Source organism: Alternaria conjuncta (genome assembly GCF_024043145.1).
Source record: "Alternaria conjuncta strain BMP 0040 chromosome Unknown scaffold_8, whole genome shotgun sequence".
NCBI classification, from domain to species: Eukaryota; Fungi; Ascomycota; class Dothideomycetes; order Pleosporales; family Pleosporaceae; genus Alternaria; species Alternaria conjuncta.
In genome coordinates, this window is record NW_026250097.1 from 1,084,341 (window position 1) to 1,105,045 (window position 20,705).

The 20,705-nt window shown below is 53.5% G+C and overlaps 11 protein-coding genes across 11 annotated transcripts; 5 read left to right on the top strand and 6 right to left on the bottom strand.

Annotated features, from left to right (window-relative positions):
- Positions 1-48: 48 nt before the first annotated feature.
- J4E85_006170 (uncharacterized protein) lies at positions 49-1,599 on the top strand (the record flags this gene model as incomplete). The annotated part of the gene is made up of 2 exons (XM_051470410.1): positions 49-576; positions 622-1,599. 2 exons carry the CDS (start codon positions 49-51, stop codon positions 1,597-1,599), a joined length of 1,506 nt encoding a protein of 501 aa, XP_051325898.1.
- Positions 1,600-2,050: 451 nt separating this feature from the next.
- On the bottom strand, positions 2,051-2,929 carry J4E85_006171 (uncharacterized protein; the record flags this gene model as incomplete). The annotated part of the gene is made up of 4 exons (XM_051470411.1): positions 2,051-2,206; positions 2,272-2,401; positions 2,508-2,708; positions 2,856-2,929. The coding sequence occupies 4 exons, from the start codon at positions 2,927-2,929 to the stop codon at positions 2,051-2,053; spliced, it is 561 nt and encodes a 186-aa protein (XP_051325899.1).
- A 621-nt stretch (positions 2,930-3,550) lies between these two features.
- J4E85_006172 (uncharacterized protein) lies at positions 3,551-3,971 on the bottom strand (the record flags this gene model as incomplete). Its single annotated transcript, XM_051470412.1, has 2 exons — positions 3,551-3,686; positions 3,739-3,971. 2 exons carry the CDS (start codon positions 3,969-3,971, stop codon positions 3,551-3,553), a joined length of 369 nt encoding a protein of 122 aa, XP_051325900.1.
- Positions 3,972-4,659: 688 nt separating this feature from the next.
- On the top strand, positions 4,660-7,650 carry J4E85_006173 (uncharacterized protein; the record flags this gene model as incomplete). Its single annotated transcript, XM_051470413.1, has 5 exons — positions 4,660-5,395; positions 5,454-6,086; positions 6,561-6,917; positions 6,967-7,231; positions 7,284-7,650. 5 exons carry the CDS (start codon positions 4,660-4,662, stop codon positions 7,648-7,650), a joined length of 2,358 nt encoding a protein of 785 aa, XP_051325901.1.
- Positions 7,651-8,404: 754 nt separating this feature from the next.
- J4E85_006174 (uncharacterized protein) lies at positions 8,405-10,672 on the top strand (the record flags this gene model as incomplete). The annotated part of the gene is made up of 1 exon (XM_051470414.1): positions 8,405-10,672. The coding sequence occupies one exon, from the start codon at positions 8,405-8,407 to the stop codon at positions 10,670-10,672; it is 2,268 nt and encodes a 755-aa protein (XP_051325902.1).
- Positions 10,673-11,785: 1,113 nt separating this feature from the next.
- Positions 11,786-12,552, bottom strand: J4E85_006175 (uncharacterized protein; the record flags this gene model as incomplete). The annotated part of the gene is made up of 3 exons (XM_051470415.1): positions 11,786-11,926; positions 12,105-12,127; positions 12,186-12,552. The coding sequence occupies 3 exons, from the start codon at positions 12,550-12,552 to the stop codon at positions 11,786-11,788; spliced, it is 531 nt and encodes a 176-aa protein (XP_051325903.1).
- Positions 12,553-12,780: 228 nt separating this feature from the next.
- On the bottom strand, positions 12,781-13,476 carry J4E85_006176 (uncharacterized protein; the record flags this gene model as incomplete). Its single annotated transcript, XM_051470416.1, has 1 exon — positions 12,781-13,476. The coding sequence occupies one exon, from the start codon at positions 13,474-13,476 to the stop codon at positions 12,781-12,783; it is 696 nt and encodes a 231-aa protein (XP_051325904.1).
- A 1,516-nt stretch (positions 13,477-14,992) lies between these two features.
- J4E85_006177 (uncharacterized protein) lies at positions 14,993-15,746 on the top strand (the record flags this gene model as incomplete). The annotated part of the gene is made up of 2 exons (XM_051470417.1): positions 14,993-15,196; positions 15,246-15,746. The coding sequence occupies 2 exons, from the start codon at positions 14,993-14,995 to the stop codon at positions 15,744-15,746; spliced, it is 705 nt and encodes a 234-aa protein (XP_051325905.1).
- A 208-nt stretch (positions 15,747-15,954) lies between these two features.
- Positions 15,955-16,981, bottom strand: J4E85_006178 (uncharacterized protein; the record flags this gene model as incomplete). Its single annotated transcript, XM_051470418.1, has 3 exons — positions 15,955-16,065; positions 16,116-16,575; positions 16,635-16,981. 3 exons carry the CDS (start codon positions 16,979-16,981, stop codon positions 15,955-15,957), a joined length of 918 nt encoding a protein of 305 aa, XP_051325906.1.
- Positions 16,982-17,582: 601 nt separating this feature from the next.
- On the top strand, positions 17,583-18,153 carry J4E85_006179 (uncharacterized protein; the record flags this gene model as incomplete). The annotated part of the gene is made up of 3 exons (XM_051470419.1): positions 17,583-17,687; positions 17,743-18,018; positions 18,073-18,153. The coding sequence occupies 3 exons, from the start codon at positions 17,583-17,585 to the stop codon at positions 18,151-18,153; spliced, it is 462 nt and encodes a 153-aa protein (XP_051325907.1).
- A 242-nt stretch (positions 18,154-18,395) lies between these two features.
- Positions 18,396-20,647, bottom strand: J4E85_006180 (uncharacterized protein; the record flags this gene model as incomplete). The annotated part of the gene is made up of 3 exons (XM_051470420.1): positions 18,396-20,430; positions 20,503-20,572; positions 20,623-20,647. The coding sequence occupies 3 exons, from the start codon at positions 20,645-20,647 to the stop codon at positions 18,396-18,398; spliced, it is 2,130 nt and encodes a 709-aa protein (XP_051325908.1).
- Positions 20,648-20,705: the final 58 nt, after the last annotated feature.

A 20,705-nucleotide genomic window follows, 5' to 3' on the forward strand; every position in this document is an offset into this window, starting at 1 on the left:
ACATTTTATGATTGCCATGCTAATATCTTATAGACCAGTCCGCCCGCCATGCCCGCCATGCTAGATGACCCCACCGCGCCGGTGATATACAGAACCTCTGGCGATGTACCGTACCCTCCTCCCGGTGGCCCGCTACCTGTAGGCATTGCACCATGTCAAGTCATCCTGCGCGATCGCGTGACTACCGCAACGATCATACCCTTCTCTGCGCCGAATCAAGTACCCCTCACACTACTGGCATACCTATGCGACCAACTGGGTCGCGAGATAGAAAAGGGAGATACGTACCCCATGGTTGATCCGCTCGCTCTGGAGGCATTCGGTCCGTACTGGTTCGGTGTTTTTGGTGCGATCATGTTGCTGGGTGAGATCCAGGACGGTCGCGAACTACACGAGATGGCGCGGAGGGGTTGTGACTGGGAGAGGGAATGTCTGGGTAGCTTCTACATCAAGCCCAACTACCCAGGACGGTCGAGTCATGTCTGTAACGGCGGGTTCCTAGTCACGGATGCGTCGCGCAATCGGGGTGTCGGTCGCTTGATGGGTGAGACCTATCTGGACTGGGCTCCGAAGCTTGTGAGACCGCCGCGAGAGTTACATCGCATGCGCTAACACGCTCAGGGCTATACCTACTCCGTCTTCAACCTCGTGTACGAAACCAATGTCGCTTCCTGCCGCATATGGGACGCCCTCGGCTTCAAGCGGATCGGTCGCGTGAAGGGTTGCGGTAACCTGAAGTCATATCCCGGCGAGCTTGTCGACGCCATCATATACGGAAGGGACCTGGGTCAGGATGACGAGTTTGTGTCTGAGGAGCGCTTCGACAAGATCCGCTTCTATCTCAAGAACGGAAAATACCCCAACGGTGCTGATCGAGCAGAAAAGAGCCGTCTTCGTAGCGCGGCGACGCACTACAAGCTCACACCCGGAGAGGGCGATGGACCTGAGAAGCTGTGGCTCAAGGGCAAAGAGGTTATTGCGGATCCCAAGCAGCAGTATGAGATCGCTCGCGAGATACATCATAAGTCACATGGGGGCATCAACAAGACTACGGCAGCAATTGCGGAGCTCTACCATTGGGTCCGCATAAAGGAGACTGTCAGCCAGGTCATACGCAACTGTCCAGAATGTAGCGAGATGAACAAGGGACTGTCGGCTATGCGCCAGGGTCAGAATCAAGCACGGGCAGAGGCGAGATCAGGATCCAGTTTCCTGTCATCAACCACTACCCAGCCAACTCTGACACCAACACCGCCGAGTTTGTTCTCACCAACACAACCACCGCCTCGTTCAGACTCACCTGGTGGCCAGCTACAGCTCGAAGCTGCACAGCACCAGAGCGCAATCTATCCACAGTACACCCAAGATAACGGCTACGACCTGCCAGTCGATCCCGCACTCATGCATGGGCTACAGCCTAATACCAACCTTGCCGATCTTCCGCCATCGCCGTTCCTTGCAGCTCAGGCGAATGGTGTACCTCATCCGGGGGAGCTTGATCATCAGCGCATGAGTCTTGATCCAAGCTTAGATGAGCGGGCACCCACTGCAGGGGAGGAGATGCGTAGGAGGTTGAACCGTGTGAGTCAGTATGAGTGAGCGGACATAGTGTTGGTGAGTGAAGTGTCAAGCTTAACAGCGTATGGCGAAGGTGAGTATGCCAGTGATACCAGACATGTAGGTGATGGGAAACGTGTATGGAGAAGCCGCAGGAGAATACGTGAAGGATCATACCCAGGATATAGCGGAGTCTCCGATGATGCAAGTAGCACAACGATGAAATCATTGCAAAACTCTGGTTGATTTGAATCATACTTGTGATGGTGGCTGCTTAAGTTGATCTTTATTGCTGTTTGACAGTATCTAAACTAATGACTACATGTTTGTGGCTCTCCCGTCAAGATCGCCGGCTCACATCTTGCCCCTCTCACTTTATTTTGTTTCGCAAGTTCCCCTCTTACATGTCTCGACCTAATCCTTTCCTTCCACTCCATTTCTTTCACTCCCAGTCATACATCTCCAAATAAGCTCTTCCTCCTCTTCTTCCCATTTAACCCTCAAACAGCCCCCACTCCTTCACCTGAAAGCTCTCCAAAACCTGCTCCTTGACCGCCTTGCTATCCTTCATCAACGGCGTTTCTCCACCCTGGTGTTCTGCTGGCGTGTATTCGCCTGGATAGTGTGGGATGTTGACTGATACCATGACCTGCGAGAAGTGTTAGCCAACAATGGGATAAACTGTATATGTCTGGAAAGAAGAGGTATACATACATCAGTGCCTTGCTCCTTGAGACGGAGAAGGAGGAGGTGAATATACGTGAATTCGGGAGTCTTGCGGTTGGGATGGGGATTGGGTGTTGGTGGTGTTTGGATGAAGGATAGTGCTAGGACTGGCTTGTCTCTGTCATTGTGGTCAGCCATTCATCCACGCTTCTGTATACAAAACTTGATCCTCTCTTTCCTCGGTCCTGCTTCGCTTTTCCAGAATGATGGGGTGGAATACTTACGGCAAACTCTTCATCACAGCACGTTCTTGCGAGATAATCGTACTCTGATCCCCCGTTCCCTCAACTAGATCCCCAAAATGATACTGCAGCGCTTCTTCATCGCTATTCTTCTCGACATACTCTAGGATCTCAACGACGATGCTGGAGTAGCCGTTGTTGTCGAGGTAGACTTCCTGGTGGTCGGGGATTTGGCGGATTTGACTGTTTGTTTACTTTTTCAGTATGCTGCATGTTGGGTTGGGAAAGGTAAGTGCCTGCCGATTTAGGCGTTTTGGACGCAGGTGTTGATGGAAACGCATGCAAAGGGAAGGCGCGGGATGTGGGGGGGCGCGCAGGATGAGAACTTACGATGCGTCGGCGAAGTTTGAAGGCAGGTCGAGGGTTATTGCGCCGCCGTACAGAGGGGTGTTTGTGAAGGCCATCTTGTAGCTTCGTGTTCGACGGTAGGTTTGTTGCTGCTTGTTGCACTCTCTGCAGTGCTAGATGCGGTTCTTATGTTGTGAATTCGATGTTGGTGATGGCGCGAAGGGACGTAGGTAGCCACCAGGCAACATCAGGCAGCATGGAAAACGGCAACCTACCAACGTTCTGTTGACAACGCAGCAAGCGCACAGCATTCTACTTAGGTAGCTGTGAAGTAATTGTGTGAGCGAAATTGAATTTACATCCTGTTGGTACTGATCTGGTTCATTCTTTCTACAGCATGAGCTCAACGCAGCAGCCAGATAATGTTGTTGACTTGGACAACAAGACACAACAGTCACTACGACAAGGTCATGACATTCTGGAAACTTGTGTTTCGGTTTGAAATGTAGGGTATCGTCTGAACTTTTGTCCTTCTATATGTCCCAAATGCCAGTTTTGAACGCCGTGCAATGCATGTTCTTCTACGAGCCCGACGGTATCCTAACCGCAGCTATCGTGTTGCCACCAGAGTGATGTCTGATCCCCCGAAAGCATTTGAGTGGTCGTCCTGCACTCCTAAGCCTGCCGTCCATCTGCCGTGGACTGTACATCAGATAGTCTTGGCCGTTGCCGTGACCTCAACCTGATGCTGCAACCTGGTCAACCTCCATCGGGGCTGTCGCGGTGGTTGTGCGCGTTCCGTTGTTGGTCGTAAGGCCTATCGCTGCCTCTGCTTCTTTCTGCGAGTAGGGCTCTTCGCGAAGTTGCTTGACTCTGCAGATTGATTAGAAATAATAATCATGATCGTAAACACTGCGATTCCTACCTGCGCTTGTGGACCTTGCCCTTCTGGTGTGCGACAAAGTTGGCATCGCTCTCAAAAAACTTTGCGCATTCCTTGCAGTAGAATTCGCCCAGGCCGGGCAAATCTTCTATGGGCTTCGCATCCTTGAATTCCGCAAGATGCTTCTCGTCGCGCAGGTCGGCGTGGATCTGGTCGAGGTCGCGCGTGTGTCGACGTGTCTTCTTCTTGGAGTCTTGTCCGCGTATGGCTGGCATGGTGGGCAGTATCCGCGGCCGTCGGTTATCCGTGTGGAATCGTGATGGTCGGCTATAGAGAAAGTTGCAGTGTGGGGACACCTGCCGACGGGGGCCCGTGCCCGGTCTGCAGGTCAGAAAGACTTGTGGAGCTAGGTCGAATCAGGTGCTGGTAGATGCTACTGTCGCTCCAGACCCGAAATTTGCCATGTCTGCAGGCCTGCACGCTGACTCGGCACACAATTGTTGAGTCGGAAAAGGACGCGCAGGCCGCCGGCAGCAGTGGGCGCGTGAATGTGCTATCGCAGAACGCCAATCACCTGCAAAAGGAACGAGCGCGGGGTGGGTGAACCGCTGCCGGGTATGACGTCTGGGTGAACACCTATAGCTTCCCGACACATGGCTACGCGGCCTCCAAGACGTGAAATAGCAGCGGGCAGCCAGTCGCACACAGCGCAATTACTCTCTCCATAATTGCGTCTCCATTACATCGCCCTTGCACGTGAAGCGGGCCAACGGGACTGCGCTGCCGACCTGTTTCTGGTTCTGGCGCCGAGGTATTCCGCACGCAGCTGGGGCTAGACGAACCAATCACGCCCCTCGTGATCCTCATTAGTTATCGCCCAACTTGAGGCAGCTTCTGACGTTCTTTTCCTCCGCTTCCTCCATCACTCTTCTCTCCACACCACTCCCCTCCTCAAACTTCACCATGCAGAAGTTCTCGAGGCTCGGCCGCCTGGGCCAGAGCCTTGCTTCGCGCAGGCAATTGGCCACCGTCAGCGATGCTCCCCTCTCTCGCAAGGTCGAGATGACCAACTGGGAGAAGGGCCACTACATCAACTACCAGAAGATGAACGAGAACCTCGAGATTGTTCGTGCCCGCTTGAACCGCCCGCTCACCTTCGCCGAGAAGATTCTCTACTCCCACTTGGACGACCCCCACGGTCAAGAGATTGAGCGCGGCTCCAGCTACCTCAAGCTCCGCCCCGACCGTGTAGCTTGCCAGGATGCCACCGCCCAGATGGCCATTCTTCAGTTCATGTCAGCTGGTCTGCCCTCCGTTGCTACACCTACTACTGTCCACTGCGACCATCTTATCGAGGCCCAGGTTGGTGGTGAGAAGGATTTGGAGCGCGCCAACGAGATCAACAAGGAGGTCTACAACTTCTTGTCCACCTCTTGCGCAAAGTACAACATTGGTTTCTGGAAGCCTGGCTCTGGTATCATTCACCAGATCGTGCTTGAGAACTACGCTTTCCCCGGTGCTCTCCTCATTGGTACCGACTCGCACACTCCCAACGCCGGTGGTCTCGGTATGGCCGCCATTGGTGTCGGTGGTGCCGACGCTGTCGATGTCATGGCTGGTCTCCCCTGGGAACTGAAGGCCCCCAAGGTCATTGGTGTTAAGCTTACTGGCAAGCTCTCCGGCTGGACTGCTCCCAAGGGTACGTATTCTTAATATTGGTTTTCGAAGCGGGGCAACCACGCTAACGAAGTCTACAGACATTATCCTCAAGGTTGCTGGTATCCTCACCGTCAAGGGTGGAACCGGTGCTATCGTCGAATACCACGGTCCCGGTACCGAGAGTCTAAGCTGCACCGGCATGGCGACTATTTGCAACATGGGTGCTGAAATTGGTGCCACCACCTCGCTCTTCCCCTTCAACGACCGCATGTACGACTACCTCTCCGCCACCAAGCGCCGCGACATTGGTGACTTCTCCCGCGAGTACGCTGCCCAGCTCCGTGAGGACGAGGGTGCCGAATACGACGAACTCATTGAGATCAACCTTGACGAGCTCGAGCCCCACATCAACGGTCCCTTCACCCCCGATCTAGCTACACCCATCAGCAAGTTCAAGGAGGCTGTCAGGGCCAACAAGTGGCCTGAGGACCTCAAGGTCGGTCTTATCGGTTCTTGCACCAACTCCTCGTACGAGGACATGAGCCGTGCTGCCTCCATCGCTGAGGACGCCATGTCCCACGGCGTCAAGGCCAAGTCTCTCTTCACTGTTACCCCTGGCTCAGAGCAGATTCGCGCCACTATCGAGCGCGACGGTCAGCTCAAGACCTTCGAGGAGTTCGGCGGCATGGTTCTCGCGAATGCTTGCGGGCAAGTTTTCCCTCCTCTTCAATGTCCAGACACTGTGCTAACTTCCTTCTAGTCCTTGTATCGGTCAGTACTATATTCCTTCTTTTCCACGGTAGAGCCTGGAGGTATACGATACGTTTTGTTCTGTCTCTTGACAGAATAAACACCCTCGTATGCTTCAGAGCTACCGTATTTCCTTCCATGACGAGGTAGCCTGGAGGTATACGATACGTTTGGGTTTGTCTCTTGAAGAAACAAATGTCCTCGTATGCTCCAGGGCTGCTGAGTCCCCCCTCCATTTCATGGCACCCTGGAGGTACTCGATACGTTTGGGTTTGTCTCTTGACAAAGTAAACACCCTCGTATGCTCCAGAGCTGCTTAGTTCCCCCTTCATTTCATGGTAGCCTGGAGGTATCCGATACGTTTTGTCTTGTCTCTTGACAAAATAAAAGCCCTCGTATGCTTCAGGGCTGCTATTTTTCAACTCGTATCTGAGCATCTGCTAACGAATTTCCAGGCCAATGGGATCGCCGCGATGTCAAGAAGGGCGAGGCTAACTCCATCATCTCGTCTTACAACCGCAACTTCACTGGCCGTAACGACGCCAACCCCGCCACCCACTCTTTCGTTACCTCCCCCGACCTTGTTGTTGCCATGACCATTGCTGGAACCTTGAACTTCAATCCTTTAGTAGATGAGCTCGAGGGAGCGGATGGCAAGAAGTTCAAGCTCAAGGAGCCTTCCGGCATGGGTCTTCCCGCCAACGGCTACGACCCAGGTCAGGATACTTACCAAGCGCCACCAGAGGACCGCTCATCTGTCTCTGTCGCTGTTTCGCCCACCTCAGACCGTCTCCAACTTCTTGAGCCTTTCTGTAAGCAATACTCTTGTGCGAAATACACGGTGCATACTAACTTTTACAGCCGCCTGGAACGGTGAAGATGCGAAGAACCTCCCTATCCTTATTAAGTGCCAAGGAAAGACTACGACCGATCACATCTCCATGGCCGGTCCCTGGTTGAAGTACCGTGGACACTTGGACAACATCTCCAACAACATGTTGATTGGTGCCATCAACGCTGAGAACGGCGAGGCCAACAAGGTCAAGAACCTTCTCGACGGATCTTACGGTGCCGTCCCTGATGTCGCCCGAAACTACAAGAAGAACGGCGTCCCATGGGTTGTCATGTAAGTATTTTCCTATACACGCTTACCAGCCTCTTGCTAACTTCGAACGCAGTGGTGACTGGAACTACGGAGAAGGCTCTTCCCGTGAGCATGCTGCGCTTGAGCCCAGGCACTTGGGTGGCGCTGCCATCATCACCCGCTCCTTCGCTCGTATCCACGAGACCAACTTGAAGAAGCAGGGTATGCTTCCCCTTACCTTCTCCGACCCTGCCGACTACGACAAGATCGGTCCCAACGACCGTGTGACCTTGGCCTCCACTGAGCTCGCCCCCGGCAAGCCCCTGACCATGACTGTCCACCCCGCCGATGGATCCAAGGACTTCCAGGTCAAGCTTTCGCACACCTTCAACGAGGGTCAGATCGAGTGGTTCAAGAACGGCAGCGCTCTTAACACCATGGCCAAGAACGCTAAGCAGTAGATGCACAGAAGAGAGAACGAACGAAAACAATCACCGCCCGGGATGTAAATACAGGAGGACGGAATACCCCGCAAATGCTTCACGATTGGGGATGAAAGTCAAATCAGGGGTGAAGCAGAATATGATGAGAGAGCTAGGCGTCCGCAGACGGGTGCAGCAGTAACAGCTCCTGGATCGGTCTTTCGGGCTCAATGTAGTTGGGTTTGCTTGTATTTGTGATGATTAGCATGCAATGTATGACTGATTTTTTCTTGTTACAAGCTGTATCTGCTGTGATGTGAGTGACGCTCTGAAACGTAACTGGCGAAGACGTGTAGCGCTTTGGCTTGCGTACGCAAAAACACGAGGTATAGTTAAGTATACATTGCGATTTTCGCCCGTGTGCTGTAGTAGACAACTGCTGCGAATACCTCCAGGATACGTCTCATCGTTTTGTACAGCTAACAAAACTTACATGTATTTGCCCTGGCTACTCCCAGAACTCGAATATAGGTACGAGCTATGACATTCCACACGTTGCGCGACCGAGGATGACGCGCGCAGGCTAAGGCACGGTGCACGATACCGCCGCAAACGTGCGAGTGGATCCTGGACCCGTTCCCGCTAGTCACCGGGACAACGGCCGACAACAAACACGCTCGGCAGTTTTCCAACGTCTAGACATCCTTGCGCGAACAACCTTCTTGGAACCAATCGCGCGCACAACAGCTTGAATATCCTTACACATTACAAGATTTGCTTGCATATCCTCAACATGGCGCGTCTACGCAAACCGAGTCCGAACGAACCCAGTATCTTCATGCCACCGTCCGAGACGAGAGCAAGCCGATCCAGTCCCCGAAAAGCCACCCTACGATACGCATCTTCGCAAGAAGATGACAGCTCGATACTTGTGCCAAAGAGGTCGAGGCGCACCGCGCAAGACATTAGCATATCGCAAGACGAAGAGCAGTCCTTCCGCATACCTTCGATAGCAACGCCAAAGGATACTATCAGCCCCCGCAAGCAACGTGTATTGCGACCGGTCGAGAGCAATAGCCGACTCCTTCGAAAATTGAGTGACGAAAGTCTGGCAAGCCCAGAGAAGAAGCAAAGAGAGAGGAGAGTGCGCAGTGGAACAACAGATACGGATGTGGGGAATAGAAATGGGCTTATGTATGCCAAAAGCCTGGCTAGAAGCGTGGTGAACAAGCGGAACAAGAAAGGCAAGATCAATGTCGTAGGGGAAGTCGAGGCACAAGAGGCCGCCCAACGGTCACGAAGTAGGGAACATGAGAGCACAGAGGAGGCAGTCGCGCAAGACGACGAGGATGCCGAGGCCGAAACAAGTCTGTGGTGTGGCGACGAGGAAGCAGAGACACAAGAAGAGGTTGCTGAACCAGTCATCGAGATCAGCGAGGATGATGAAGAGGACGAGCCTGTCGTAAAGTCGCGAACAAACCAGCGACAACCGCGCGCACGGCGCGTCGTATCTGACAGCGAGGAGGACGAGAGTGAGCTAAGCGCACCACAACCTACCAAGCAGCCTCAGCAACCAATCTTCAAGATTCCTGAACTCAAACCGCCGACTGATCTGACTTCCATGAGACCACCACATCGAAAGGGTCATAGTACGATATCGAATTGGGCACAGGAGGTCGTCGACCTCACCGACTCGCCGGAGGCCCCGGAATCTTTCGTGCTTCCTGAACGCACCCACGCCCGATCAAGCTCTTTCGCAGCATCTTCTCGGCCTGCTAGCTCAGCATCGAACGGTCCGCTTGCAATTCTTACGTATTCGCCCACACCTACCAAGCAACGCTCCCCCCGCAAAGCTCCGCCCATCTCGCGACCAGCCACTCCTCCCCTGGCACCTCCCAGTCCCACCAAGCTCGTCTCGCCCTCGAAAAAGAAGCCCGTGATCCCCAAGGCGGTCGATCTAGACGGAAGACCAAGCCTCGACGCGTTCTGGAATCCTGCAGCTGTCAACGACTGGACCGACCGCCACTCGCCAGCTAAGCAGCTCGTATCGCCCAAGAAGCAGAAATGGAGGGACGACATAGCCAAGATGATGGAAGGTGTTGCTTTAGAAGACAGCAGTGACGAGGGTTACGAAAGCCCCATCGAGAGCCCCAAGAAGAAGAAGCCCACAATTCGGAAACCAGCTAAGGAGAAGACACCAGAGAGTGAGCCGGTCCCGAGTGTCAAGCAGATCCGTGAGCAACGCAAAGCCTTCGCCGAACGCAAGCACGCCATAGCCGAAGCCTTCCTCATCGAGCTCGACACCACAATCTCATCAGGTCGCATCCACGAGCTCTCGAAACCCACAGGTGGTATCAAGCTCGTCTGGTCTAAGACCCTCAAGACAACAGCCGGTCGCGCGAATTGGCGTAGAGAGCAGATTCGCATACGAACCGGTCCCCTTCCCACCGACACGCGCGTCGAGATCCGACACCACTGCTCCATCGAACTCGCCGAGAAGGTCATTGACGACGAGGAGAGGCTTTACAACGTACTTGCGCACGAGTTCTGCCACCTGACCACGTTCATGATAAGCGAAGTGCGCAACAACCCCCACGGAGCAGAGTTCAAGTCCTGGGGTCGCAAAGCTACCGTCGCGTTCGCCAGCAAAGGCGTCGAGGTCACCACGAAACACTCCTACCAGATCGAATATAAGTACGTTTGGGAATGCATCTCCTGCGGCTACGAGTTCAAGCGTCACTCCAAGTCCGTCGATCCGGCGCGCCACTCATGTGGCAAGTGCAAGGGCAAGCTCGCGCAGACCAAGCCCACCCCTAGGGGCGTTGGCGCTAGTGCTGCTGTAGGCAAGGATGGCAAGAGGGAGAAGAGCGAGTACCAGGTCTTTGTCAAAGCCAACTTTGCGCGTGTGAAAAAGGAACTTGAGGCGGAGGGCAAGGACGCGCAGATGGGCAAGGTGATGGAGGCTGTGGCCAAGCAGTATAGAGAGAGGAAGGGTGCGGGTAGTAGTAAGGCGAAGGAGATCATTGATCTAGAGGCTGCTCTGGATGATATGAAGATCTAGATCTAACAGTTAACGAATGAAGTGCATGAACATCTCTAAGCTTGTGGGTCGTGCGTCTTTGTGTTCTTTCGTGTTGGGCTGCCTAGCAAAAACGCAAGTCGCTTAAGAGTGTTGTGGAAAAGTGAAAAGAGGGATGCAAAAAGATGATGTTTTTTGCTAAGGCAAAAAAAGATGTAGGTTGTATACGGGCTCTCTAAGGCTCCTACGCTCAAGCTCCACAGGGTCGTAATACGGCCACGAAGGGCTCCCTGCAGATGTCTGCTACCGAGATTCGAACTCGGGGCAATGGCCTTTACACTCGCTCACAGCGAGTAGGATGGTTACGCTGTGAACAACCATAGCAGACTGCTTGATGGAGAATTTGAGAATTAAACATTACATATAGTTGATTCAGATCAAAATACAAAGTTGGATATGGGGATGCTGCAGCGCTGATCAAATAGTGAATGCGAGGCGATGTTCATCAGTTTGTATGGGGTGGAGAAGTGAAGGTGAAGCCGGCGATGGGAAGTGCGTGCGGAGTGAACAAATCTTAGATCAGGCGTACAGCTCTACTTGACTGCATCTGAAGCTGAAGTTAATAAGTGTTGGATAAGTTTAAGATTTACATTAGACTAGATGTGGTACATTAGTAACAAGTAGAGGTGCGTTGTATGTATACATTATTCTAGTAACTTAACTTTAAAACATCGAATAAGAACTGACATCCTCCAGCCCACCACAGCAACCTCCACTCCAACAGACCAAAGTGAGGCCAACAGGTCCTCACCACACTCTACCTAGACTTATAGCGCCTCGACTTAGGCCTCCAATACCCCTGATGGGTAGCGAGAAACCGACCCTTCTTCTGAGCCTCTGTCGGCTCATATCCTTCCTTCTCAGGAGCATCTGGCAACTCGCCATCAACCCCATCTACCGCTGTATACACCCAGGTCTCATCTATATGCCCAGGACACTTTCCACAGAACTTCATATACGGCCGGTTCCATCGCCCACACGCACAGCACCAGTCCCCGTCGTACTTGGCCCGACACGGCCACGGTTCCTCTATACCCGGGCCGGGTTCTTGCACGCGGACACTGTCCTTTCGGACACCATCACACGGAACACCACCTACTCCTCCCACGTTGCCTCGGCAGACATCCGTATACTTGCCGTTCCAAAAGCTGCAACGGCAGAGCCAGTCTTCTGCTCGAGGTATGTATGGGCCGGGAAGGCGACCTGCTTTCTTGGCGGCGCGCTTTTCCTCCCGTGCTGCATTAGCAGCGAGCTTTTCCTCCGCTACAGCGGCAGGACAGGGCTTTCTGGGATGGTAGTCGCTACTCGCGCACGATACGTGGCACCCCGGATCGGGATTCGGGTTGAGGTAGGCTGTGACGGGGCCAGGCAAGGTGGGTGCAGTCGGAGCTGCAGTTGGTACGACTCGGGGTACCTTACGGCTGGTGGCGGATTGGTCTATAGATATATTAGTTCACCATGTCTATCAATAAGACCATTGATCAGAGAAACGTACCAAGCTGGGAGGTGTCTTCCTCCGCTTTCCTCTTCCGCTCACTCCTCGCCTTCTCCTCCTCTTCCTCTTTCTTCTTCCTCTCCTCTTCCTCTTGTTGTTGCTGCTGCTGCTGCCTCTCCCAATCTTTCAAACTGGCAGTCAGTCTCACCGAACCCGCTCCAGTGCCCAAAAATTTGCGGCAAAGGTAGTCAAGGTAGGCCGCCACTTCTGGATCAGCCGCCGCCCTTTCGCGCATCTCACGCTCCTCTCTATCGGCCTCCTTCGCTTTGCCCGGAGGCAGCTTCTTCGCCTTTTCCAGCATCGTCTCAAAGTATGACGGCTTTGCGGCAGGTGCCGACGGCGCAGGGGTTTCGTTTGCGGCAGGCATTGTGGTTTGTGTGTGATGGGAAACGGAATTAAAAGCGTGTGATGAGAGGAGAGATTGGAGAAAAGTATGGAGGATGCGACACTGAAGATTTTTTGAGGTGAGCGTTTGTTGTGTGTTGACACTATTTCACTGTCACTCGCGGTGAGGAGGCGCTCCTCACCGCAACGCGTCACCGTGCAATTTCCCTTTCACCTTGAGAAAGACACGGGCAATTCCAGAGCCCTTACTTCAAACCCCCGTTCTCCTTGATACCCACAGCAACCCTCTCTCGACCTGTCCTACAAACCATGGATCCTCGTACGCTTCATCAAAATGACCCAAAGACGTAAAGAATATCCTTCCACCCTCGAACTCTTGACACCATACCAACGGATGATCATCTCCGTGTTTACCTCCTTGGAACGTCTTCGGATCACCTTTAAGCAAGATCTGGAGGTTCTTATTCTCTCTTGGATGAGTGTGGAAGTTATACCATTCGTCCTTCCAGCCCTCACGCCCACCACAGCAGTTCATGATCTGGTGTTTTTGGCCAGACTCTTCAGGAACGACGGTACCAGGCTCAGGATCGGGATGCATGTCGAAACTGGCTCCGACCAAGTTTGTGTAGTATTCGTTGCCTTGCATAGCTGCAGCTGCGCCGTGGATAGCTACGATACCGCCGCCATTCTTCACCCAGGTCCTCAAAGCTCCTAGTTCGGATGGAGTGAAGATGTCGTCGCCGATGTTTTGCAGGAGGACGATGACTTGATATTGCGCGAGAGAAGACGAGGTGAACAGCGAGGCGTCTTCACTAGCTGTGACTTTAAAGAGATTCGTATCGCTGGCTAACTTGTGGAACATGCGGATACCAGCTGGGATAGAGTCATGACGGTAGCCTGTGGTCTTGCTGAAAACGAGGACGTTGAATGCTGTGGCTTTGGCCATGTTTGCGCACTGTCTGGGCGGTTGTCTATGAGGCTTCGGCGCTTCTACCTAACCTGGGAAGTTATACTGTTGTGTAGCGCTACCGAGGATATATGGTTCATGGAATATCAACTAAATTAGGCTGATTTACCATCTACCGGCGGCATATGACGTCATGCATACCAGCACGGGTTGAAGACTAGGTACAATGAGTAGCTGGACCCAGCTGTCTGGCGGTGGCCCTGCGTGCAGTGCTGGAGTGAAACACGGCGCAGTAGCCAAGGTGTCGTATAATGTTGAATTCTTTGTCCACTCATGGCCTCGACGATCTGAAGACTACGACACACAGAAAGCACGAACTTACAGTCTTGCTGGAAAAGGCACCTCCCAGCTGGCGGCGATGTTGGAAGACGCGACACGATCTAGCGCACTTACCCTTGTCGACGCGCCATCCCGGTTCCGCTTCCCCCACTTTTCCATCACATAGACCCTTCGGCATCACCACCGTTGTCACCATTCTCGTCTGCCACTCCCCGCAGGACTCGCAGGCAATATATTCCAAGCACCGATGGCTACCCTGCATGTCACTTAGACTGTAGCCTTAGAGGAAAGCGTTAGGTTTATCTGACCAGGCAAACACCGCATCCTAGAGTCGAAACCTGGACTACTTTCAGCACCTTTCACATCAGGCTGAGTCAAACACTTCCTCAAGAATCCGATTTCTATATTATCTCGGATCATGGACACCGGAGCAACGGGACCAACTCACCCCGGCGATGTAGTCCCATATCCCCCTCCACCCGAAGCATGCGAGGGCGAAGCACCTTCAATACTCCAACTGCCGCCCGGGGATTACTACATTCGGGAGTTTCTAAGCCTGCTAGAACCCGCACATGCTCTGCGAAAACATGGCTACAACTTTGCACAGTTGACAGACGAGGAGATTCATCTGAAACGGAGATGCAGTAAATGCAATCAAAGTAAGTGCAATCTCAGTGCTTTGAATGTGCATATTGATTTCAAGAATATTGCTAAACTTCTGGTAGCTATCCAACAGCTTAGCAAGGGTCTACAACAGGCCATAACGCGCCGTAGCCAACAACTTCTCTCACATCCACCGGACACGCCCTACAAAACATTGCCAAGTATGATCGTACCATACGAGAACGGTACCTCTGGATTTCAGTATTGCACAACAGAGTGTCACTACCACTCGGCACCAGTTGACCGTGCTACAAAGGTGAGCGCAGTCTGGCCCTACTTTGCCTAACCCAACTAATCTTGTTAGTGCTGGTTGTGCTGCGGAAAGCACGTCTCGGAGGCCCAGCCATGTAGAACTTCCGACAAGCACAGGATACGTGAATACCGACCAGGTGAGCTCGAACGCCTACATCAATTCCAACCGACTCCACCTTTCCGTCATTGGGATGCGGACCGCAGGATAAACGCCAAACTCGCCGTAGCGATCGATTGCGAGGTATTTCCAGATCTACAAAAAGTGTGTGAAACATACTGACTTCTCACTCCCATTCTGAAGATGGGAACAGCCAGGAGTGGAGACTCTGAGCTCATCCGCCTGAGCGCCATCGACTACTTAACCGGAGAAGTGCTCATTAACAACCTTGTCAAGCCTGATCAACCTATGCAACATCTCAACACAAAGTGGTCGGGCGTTACTTGGGATCAAATGAATGAGGCTGTAAGAGAGAAGACCACGCTGAAGGGGAAGGCAAGTCACTCCGTATGCAAGCTGAAGGAAGACATGTACTGACTTTGTACACTAATTTCAGATTGGGGCGAGAAAATTGTTGTGGAAGTTTGTCGGTCCAGACACTATTCTCGTCGGACACAGCGTTCATAATGACCTCAAAGCATTGAAGTGGATACACACGAAGGTTGTAGACTCCTACGTCGTAGAGCACAAGATTATTCAGGAGAAGAAGGCAATCGAAGCCAGAGAAAAAGAGCTTAGTGAAGAGGCGGCAAGAAGGGTGGAGGAGTGCCTTCTGGAGGTCACAGGACTAGCGACGAGTAGCATGCTCACCCCATTGACCAATGCGCAGACAATGGGCGATTCGACCAACCCCACTGAGGGTGAGCCCAAGAAGAAGAAGAAAAAGGGCACGGGTGATCTGGCGTTGAAGACACTGCTAAAGAAATACCTGGACACGGACATTCAGACCAAGGGCAACAAAGGTCATGATAGCTTGGAAGATGCAACTGCGGCGCGCGATCTAGTTCACTGGATGGTTATGCGGAGACTCCAGGAGAAGTATGGCGTCCCGATGTAGCAGGGGCTAGAAGACGTTAGTTCTTTTTCAATGTTTTTACGTCTAATTACTAGAATAATGTATACATAGAACGCACCTCTACTTGTTACTAATGTACTACATTTAGCGCAATGCATACCTCAAACCCACCCACGGTCAGCACCTAGTAACTTCAGCTTCTCATTGTAGCCTTCGGCACTCTGGAAGGCTAGACTGGAACAATATACGACTACAACTCAGTCTTTTCAGCATCAACATTCAAGTCCCAATCAATGCCACCATCTTTGCCATAACGCTGCTCCAGCCATTCGTTGCACTTCCTAAAGTGACCGTTGTCAAACTACACATCGTTAGCACTTGAATCATGACATGCCGGAAGGCGATACTTACGAAGCCTCTCGCCGCACTCAGCGGGCTGGGATGTACGCTCTTCAGCACAAGATGCTTGTCCACCGGAATGCCCTTGGTCCTCTGCTGCGCCGGACTGCCCCAGGCCAGGAAGACAACACCATTCGTCCGCACCTTAGCCACAGTATCAATGACCTTCTGCATAAGCAGCTCCCAGCCCTTGCCCGAGTGTGAGTTTGCTTCGCCACGACGCACGGTCAAGCAGGTATTGATGAGTAGAACACCACGATCAGCCCATGGAGTCAGAAGACCACCCTTGTTCGGGGGTCGCTTGTAGTCTGGGTACTCCTTCTCGAGGGCCTTGTAGATGTTCATGAGCGAAGGCGGCGCAGGGTTCGGTGGACGGATGGAGAAGCAGAGTCCGTGGGCTTGGTTGGGGCCGTGGTATGGATCTTGGCCTGTGATGACGACCTTGACGGTGTTGAGGGGTGTGTGTCGCGACCTGATCAGTGTTAGTCTTCGTTACTCAAGCTGGCACCCGGAAGATGTGGGAGATCGTACCAGGAGTACACGTCCTTCATCGGCGGGTATACAGTCTTCCCACTGTCCAACTCCTTCTTCAGGAACCTCTTCAATTCGAGGAATTGGGGTGTCAGCAGCACATCCTTGACATGCGGCAGCCAGCTCTCGTGTAGCGTGTCGAGCTCAAGTTGTAGCAGCTCTTTCTGCTCGTCTGTGAGTTTGGCGACCCATGCATCTCTATCGAACTTTGCGGCTGCAGCAGACTGCTTGGGTGGTGCATTGGGATTGGGTTTCGGGGCGCCAAAGAAGGCGGTAATGCTGCCGTTCTGCTTGGGCTTTTTGGACGCGTCCGTGGCCGCTGCCGCTGCTTTACGCTTTAGACTCATGGTGGCACTGTCAATCGACGTAGAATATGGGGAAAGCGGAGATGCGTGGAGCAACGAAGATAATAGTAAGGAAACTATGACGAGTCGTAAGAGTATCGCGACGATTGCAAGCATCTCCCAGCCCCAGAGATTCGCGTCGGGGACGTGACGTCGGACACGACCTGTCATTTCCGCCCGAGCACGTTGATTGGCCGCCGCGTGGCACAGCAACACGTGAGTACGCGCGACGCGTTCAAATCACGTGACATGACATCACACCCTGCCCTGACACAGTCCGCAACATGGCACAAGGATGCAAGCAGGCTGCAGTGGCTTCCCCCTCAAGATGACCGTTTTTCCGGCAAATCAGACGTGAGCGGACGTTTGATCGACACTAACATGCCTCGAGGTGGAGACTGAAGCCTGATGCAGGCTCGCATGCAGGCGTGCTGCCCGCATTTGTGACGTGTTGCCTAGGGGAAGCAAACAGGAGCGCGTACAGGTGAGGGGATATAAACAGACCTACTTTGTCTTTGCTTCTTCTCTCATCTTACAACCAATTTGACCCATATTCTCAAACTACAACACTCAATCAGACCTCTATCAAACACAATCATCAATCATGGCTTCTTCCAACCCTTCCAACTTCGCCAACCTCCCCAAGGACAAGCTCAGTGAGATTGCCGCCAAGGGTGGTCATGCCTCTCACGGCTCTGGCAACAGCCAAGTAAGTTGTGCCGAATACCCTCAGTCTACTGTGCAGTGACTGACCTTTTGTCAAGTCCACATCCACCGACAGCAGCGGCAATGCTGACCGTAACCCTGACGGTACCTTCACCAAGGGCTCAGACCTCGCAAAGGAGCTAGGCGCTCAAGGTGGTCATGCTTCCCACGGTGCTACAGACTCCACGTCCAACAGCAGCGAGCCAGGCCGTAACCCAGATGGCACCTTCACCAAGGGCTCAGAGGTCGCCAGTAAGCTTGGTGCTGAGGGCGGCCACGCATCCCACGGTTCTTCCAACGACTCTAGTGCTCAGACTTCCAGCAACGAGAGCGGCGTAAGTAGTCCTGAAATACGGTTGATGAGTTCGTGGCTAACATATGCCACGTAGCGCAACCCTGACGGCACTTTCAAAAAGGGCAGTGAGCTCGCTTCCGAGCTAGGCACACAGGGTGGACATGCCTCCCACTAGAAGCAACACATATGATGTGCCTACCGATCCTTCAGTCCGAACTTCATCATATGTCCATGAATGACGGCCCAGCATGGAGGAAGATACCTGGACATTAGGGTACTATCATGCAGGTTCATAGCCTAATCACGAGATCATGAATGAATGCAGAGAACAATACATGACTCAGTTGTTCATCTTGTAACGTACTACATGTTGTGATGCTTAGGCCTCGAGAGACTCACATACATCTACAGTGTTTTCTAACCGCTATAGCCCAAGGCGTCTAGTTCCTTCTTGATCTGCTTCTCGGTGCTGATCTTCTTGACCTGGGTGTCCTCTAGTTTCTCTCCGCCGGCTTGACGCATCTTCAGCTCATCGATGGCGCGCATCTTCTTCAGCAAACCCCTGATCTTCTTGTCCTGAGGGTTGCCGCCGTCACCAGGGCTGGTGACGGTGAGGTCAGGGGGAGGACCCTGGCTCTCGGTCTGGATCGGAGGAGGGGCCTGAGCCTGAGCTGGAGCTTGCTGACGCTGCTGCGCAGGGTTCTGGCGCTGGTTACCGTCCGGACGAGCTTGACGGTTTGGGCTGTTGCCAAAGTTGCGGTGCTGGCTGGCGCTTCGTCCTTGCTGCTCATATCCGCTCTTGCTGCGACTGCGCTGGCGACGTTCTGGGCTACGCCCAGCTCCGTTGGGTACATTGGCACCGTCAGCGCCTAGTCCAGCAGCCTTGTCAGCGGCCTCGCGAGCCTTCTTGGCCTCTCGCTTCTTCTTGTTCTTCAAAGCCGCCTTCGAGAGCTCTCCATCGCCATCTTGAGCGCCGGTAAGACTAACACCGCCGCCGGGAGCAGCGCCCGGTGGAAGGGTCTCAGCAGCTTCTGCTCCTGGTACCTCACGGCGACGCGGCTTGCCAAATCCATTGGCGAAGCCGACGTTCGTGGAAGAGATACCGGTGTTGGCATAAGCTGCGCCTCCTTCATCTTCACGCTTAAAGTGTAGGGGTGTAGCGGTTCCGCGCGCTCCGGGGGGACGGTAGGCACCCGCAGGCTTGGACGGTGTCTTCTGGGTGCTGAGGTAGGCGAGCGCAGACGGATGCGGTGCCGGTACGTTGGTCAAGGGGTCGGTCAGAGGGTACATCGAGATTGGCTGAGGGCGCCAAACGACGTGGTAGAGTTCGGCCATGTCCTCATTGTACATGAGGCCCCCGCTGACGTGGTAGATGCGAACACCGTTGTCAACACGAAGACGCGGGCTAGTAGTAGCCGTAAGAATATGCTGCCCATCCGGACTCCATGCGCAATAGGTCGAGTTGGAGGTCTTGACGTGGCAGACCTTGGCGAAGTTCTTCTCAAGATCGTAGATGTCCATATCTCCAGCTAGATTACCAAAACCGGCGACGATGACGAAGCGACCGTGTGGACTGAAAAGGATAGTGTTGCGTGGGCCTAGGTCGAAACTGTGTTGTGCGACCGCGCGCTGGTTGAAGATGGTAGTCTTTGCGGGCATGTAGCCATAGGTGACACCGAACTCCTTCGAGTTCGGCGACCAGGAGACGTCGTGAATAGGACCCTCCTTGTCTAGCTGGATGCGCGAGTCGAAGGTGCCGTTGGCGCTAAGAATGTACATGTTGGTCTCGCCGTAGTAGCTCTTGTTCGTCTTGTCGACCTCAGTTTGGGCTAGGACAATCAAGCTGGTACCGAGATCGTTCCACTTCAGCTGGACCTTGTCGCCCTTGAAGAAAGTCTTCTGGGATACCGGCTGGCTGAATTGAGGGACCTGGAAGACCTTGACAGCAGCGGGCATACCCTTGCGCTCCGGAACAAAAACGGCAACTGAATGATTCTTGCCTGGGGCGAGCGCCATGTCGGTCACTCCCTCCACGCGGAGTTTGTTCCAAGGGTTGCGCAAGTCGCTCGACTGGAAGAACTGCACCTCGTTTGTTACAACGCGCGCACAGTACTTCTCGTCGGACGAGTACTGCAAGTTCCAGCCACTCTGGTTCTTCTGAACGTATTCGCCGATGACTGCCCGTGATCCGTCATCTTCAGCTTCGTCGGAGAGCGTCTTCCAGACCCGGAGGTTCTTCGCCGCGTTCCCGTCTTCGTCCTTGGATGGGCGCTGCCATGTGATGAGGTATGTGCCGAGCGGGGAGAAGCCGAGCTCGTAAACGTTCGGTGTGGGGAGTGTGGTAATGACGTTGCCGACTGAGGCGTCGATCACCGAAACCTGTTCAGGTGTTGCCCATGCGAAGTACTTGCTATCGGGCGAGTAGCAGCAGCAGCGAAGGTTGCCTTCGGGTCTGTTGTGCAAGTCAGCGTCAGAACTGGACGCGGATGTGCGCGAGAAGTTGTTGTATAGTCCAAACACCTACCGTACGAATCCTGGAAGAGCCTCATACACTGGAGCAGCGTTGAAGATCCCGATGCCCTTGGCGGAGCGGTCTGCGAGTGTTGTTAGCGTGTCTCACTCCGACTGTGCGGAGGGTGCGTACAAGCCAACTGTGTGGGAACAGCCATGATAACTAGTAAAAGTCACAGGAAGTTGTACAAGTGGGCGTGGGGCAAGGTGCTGGTG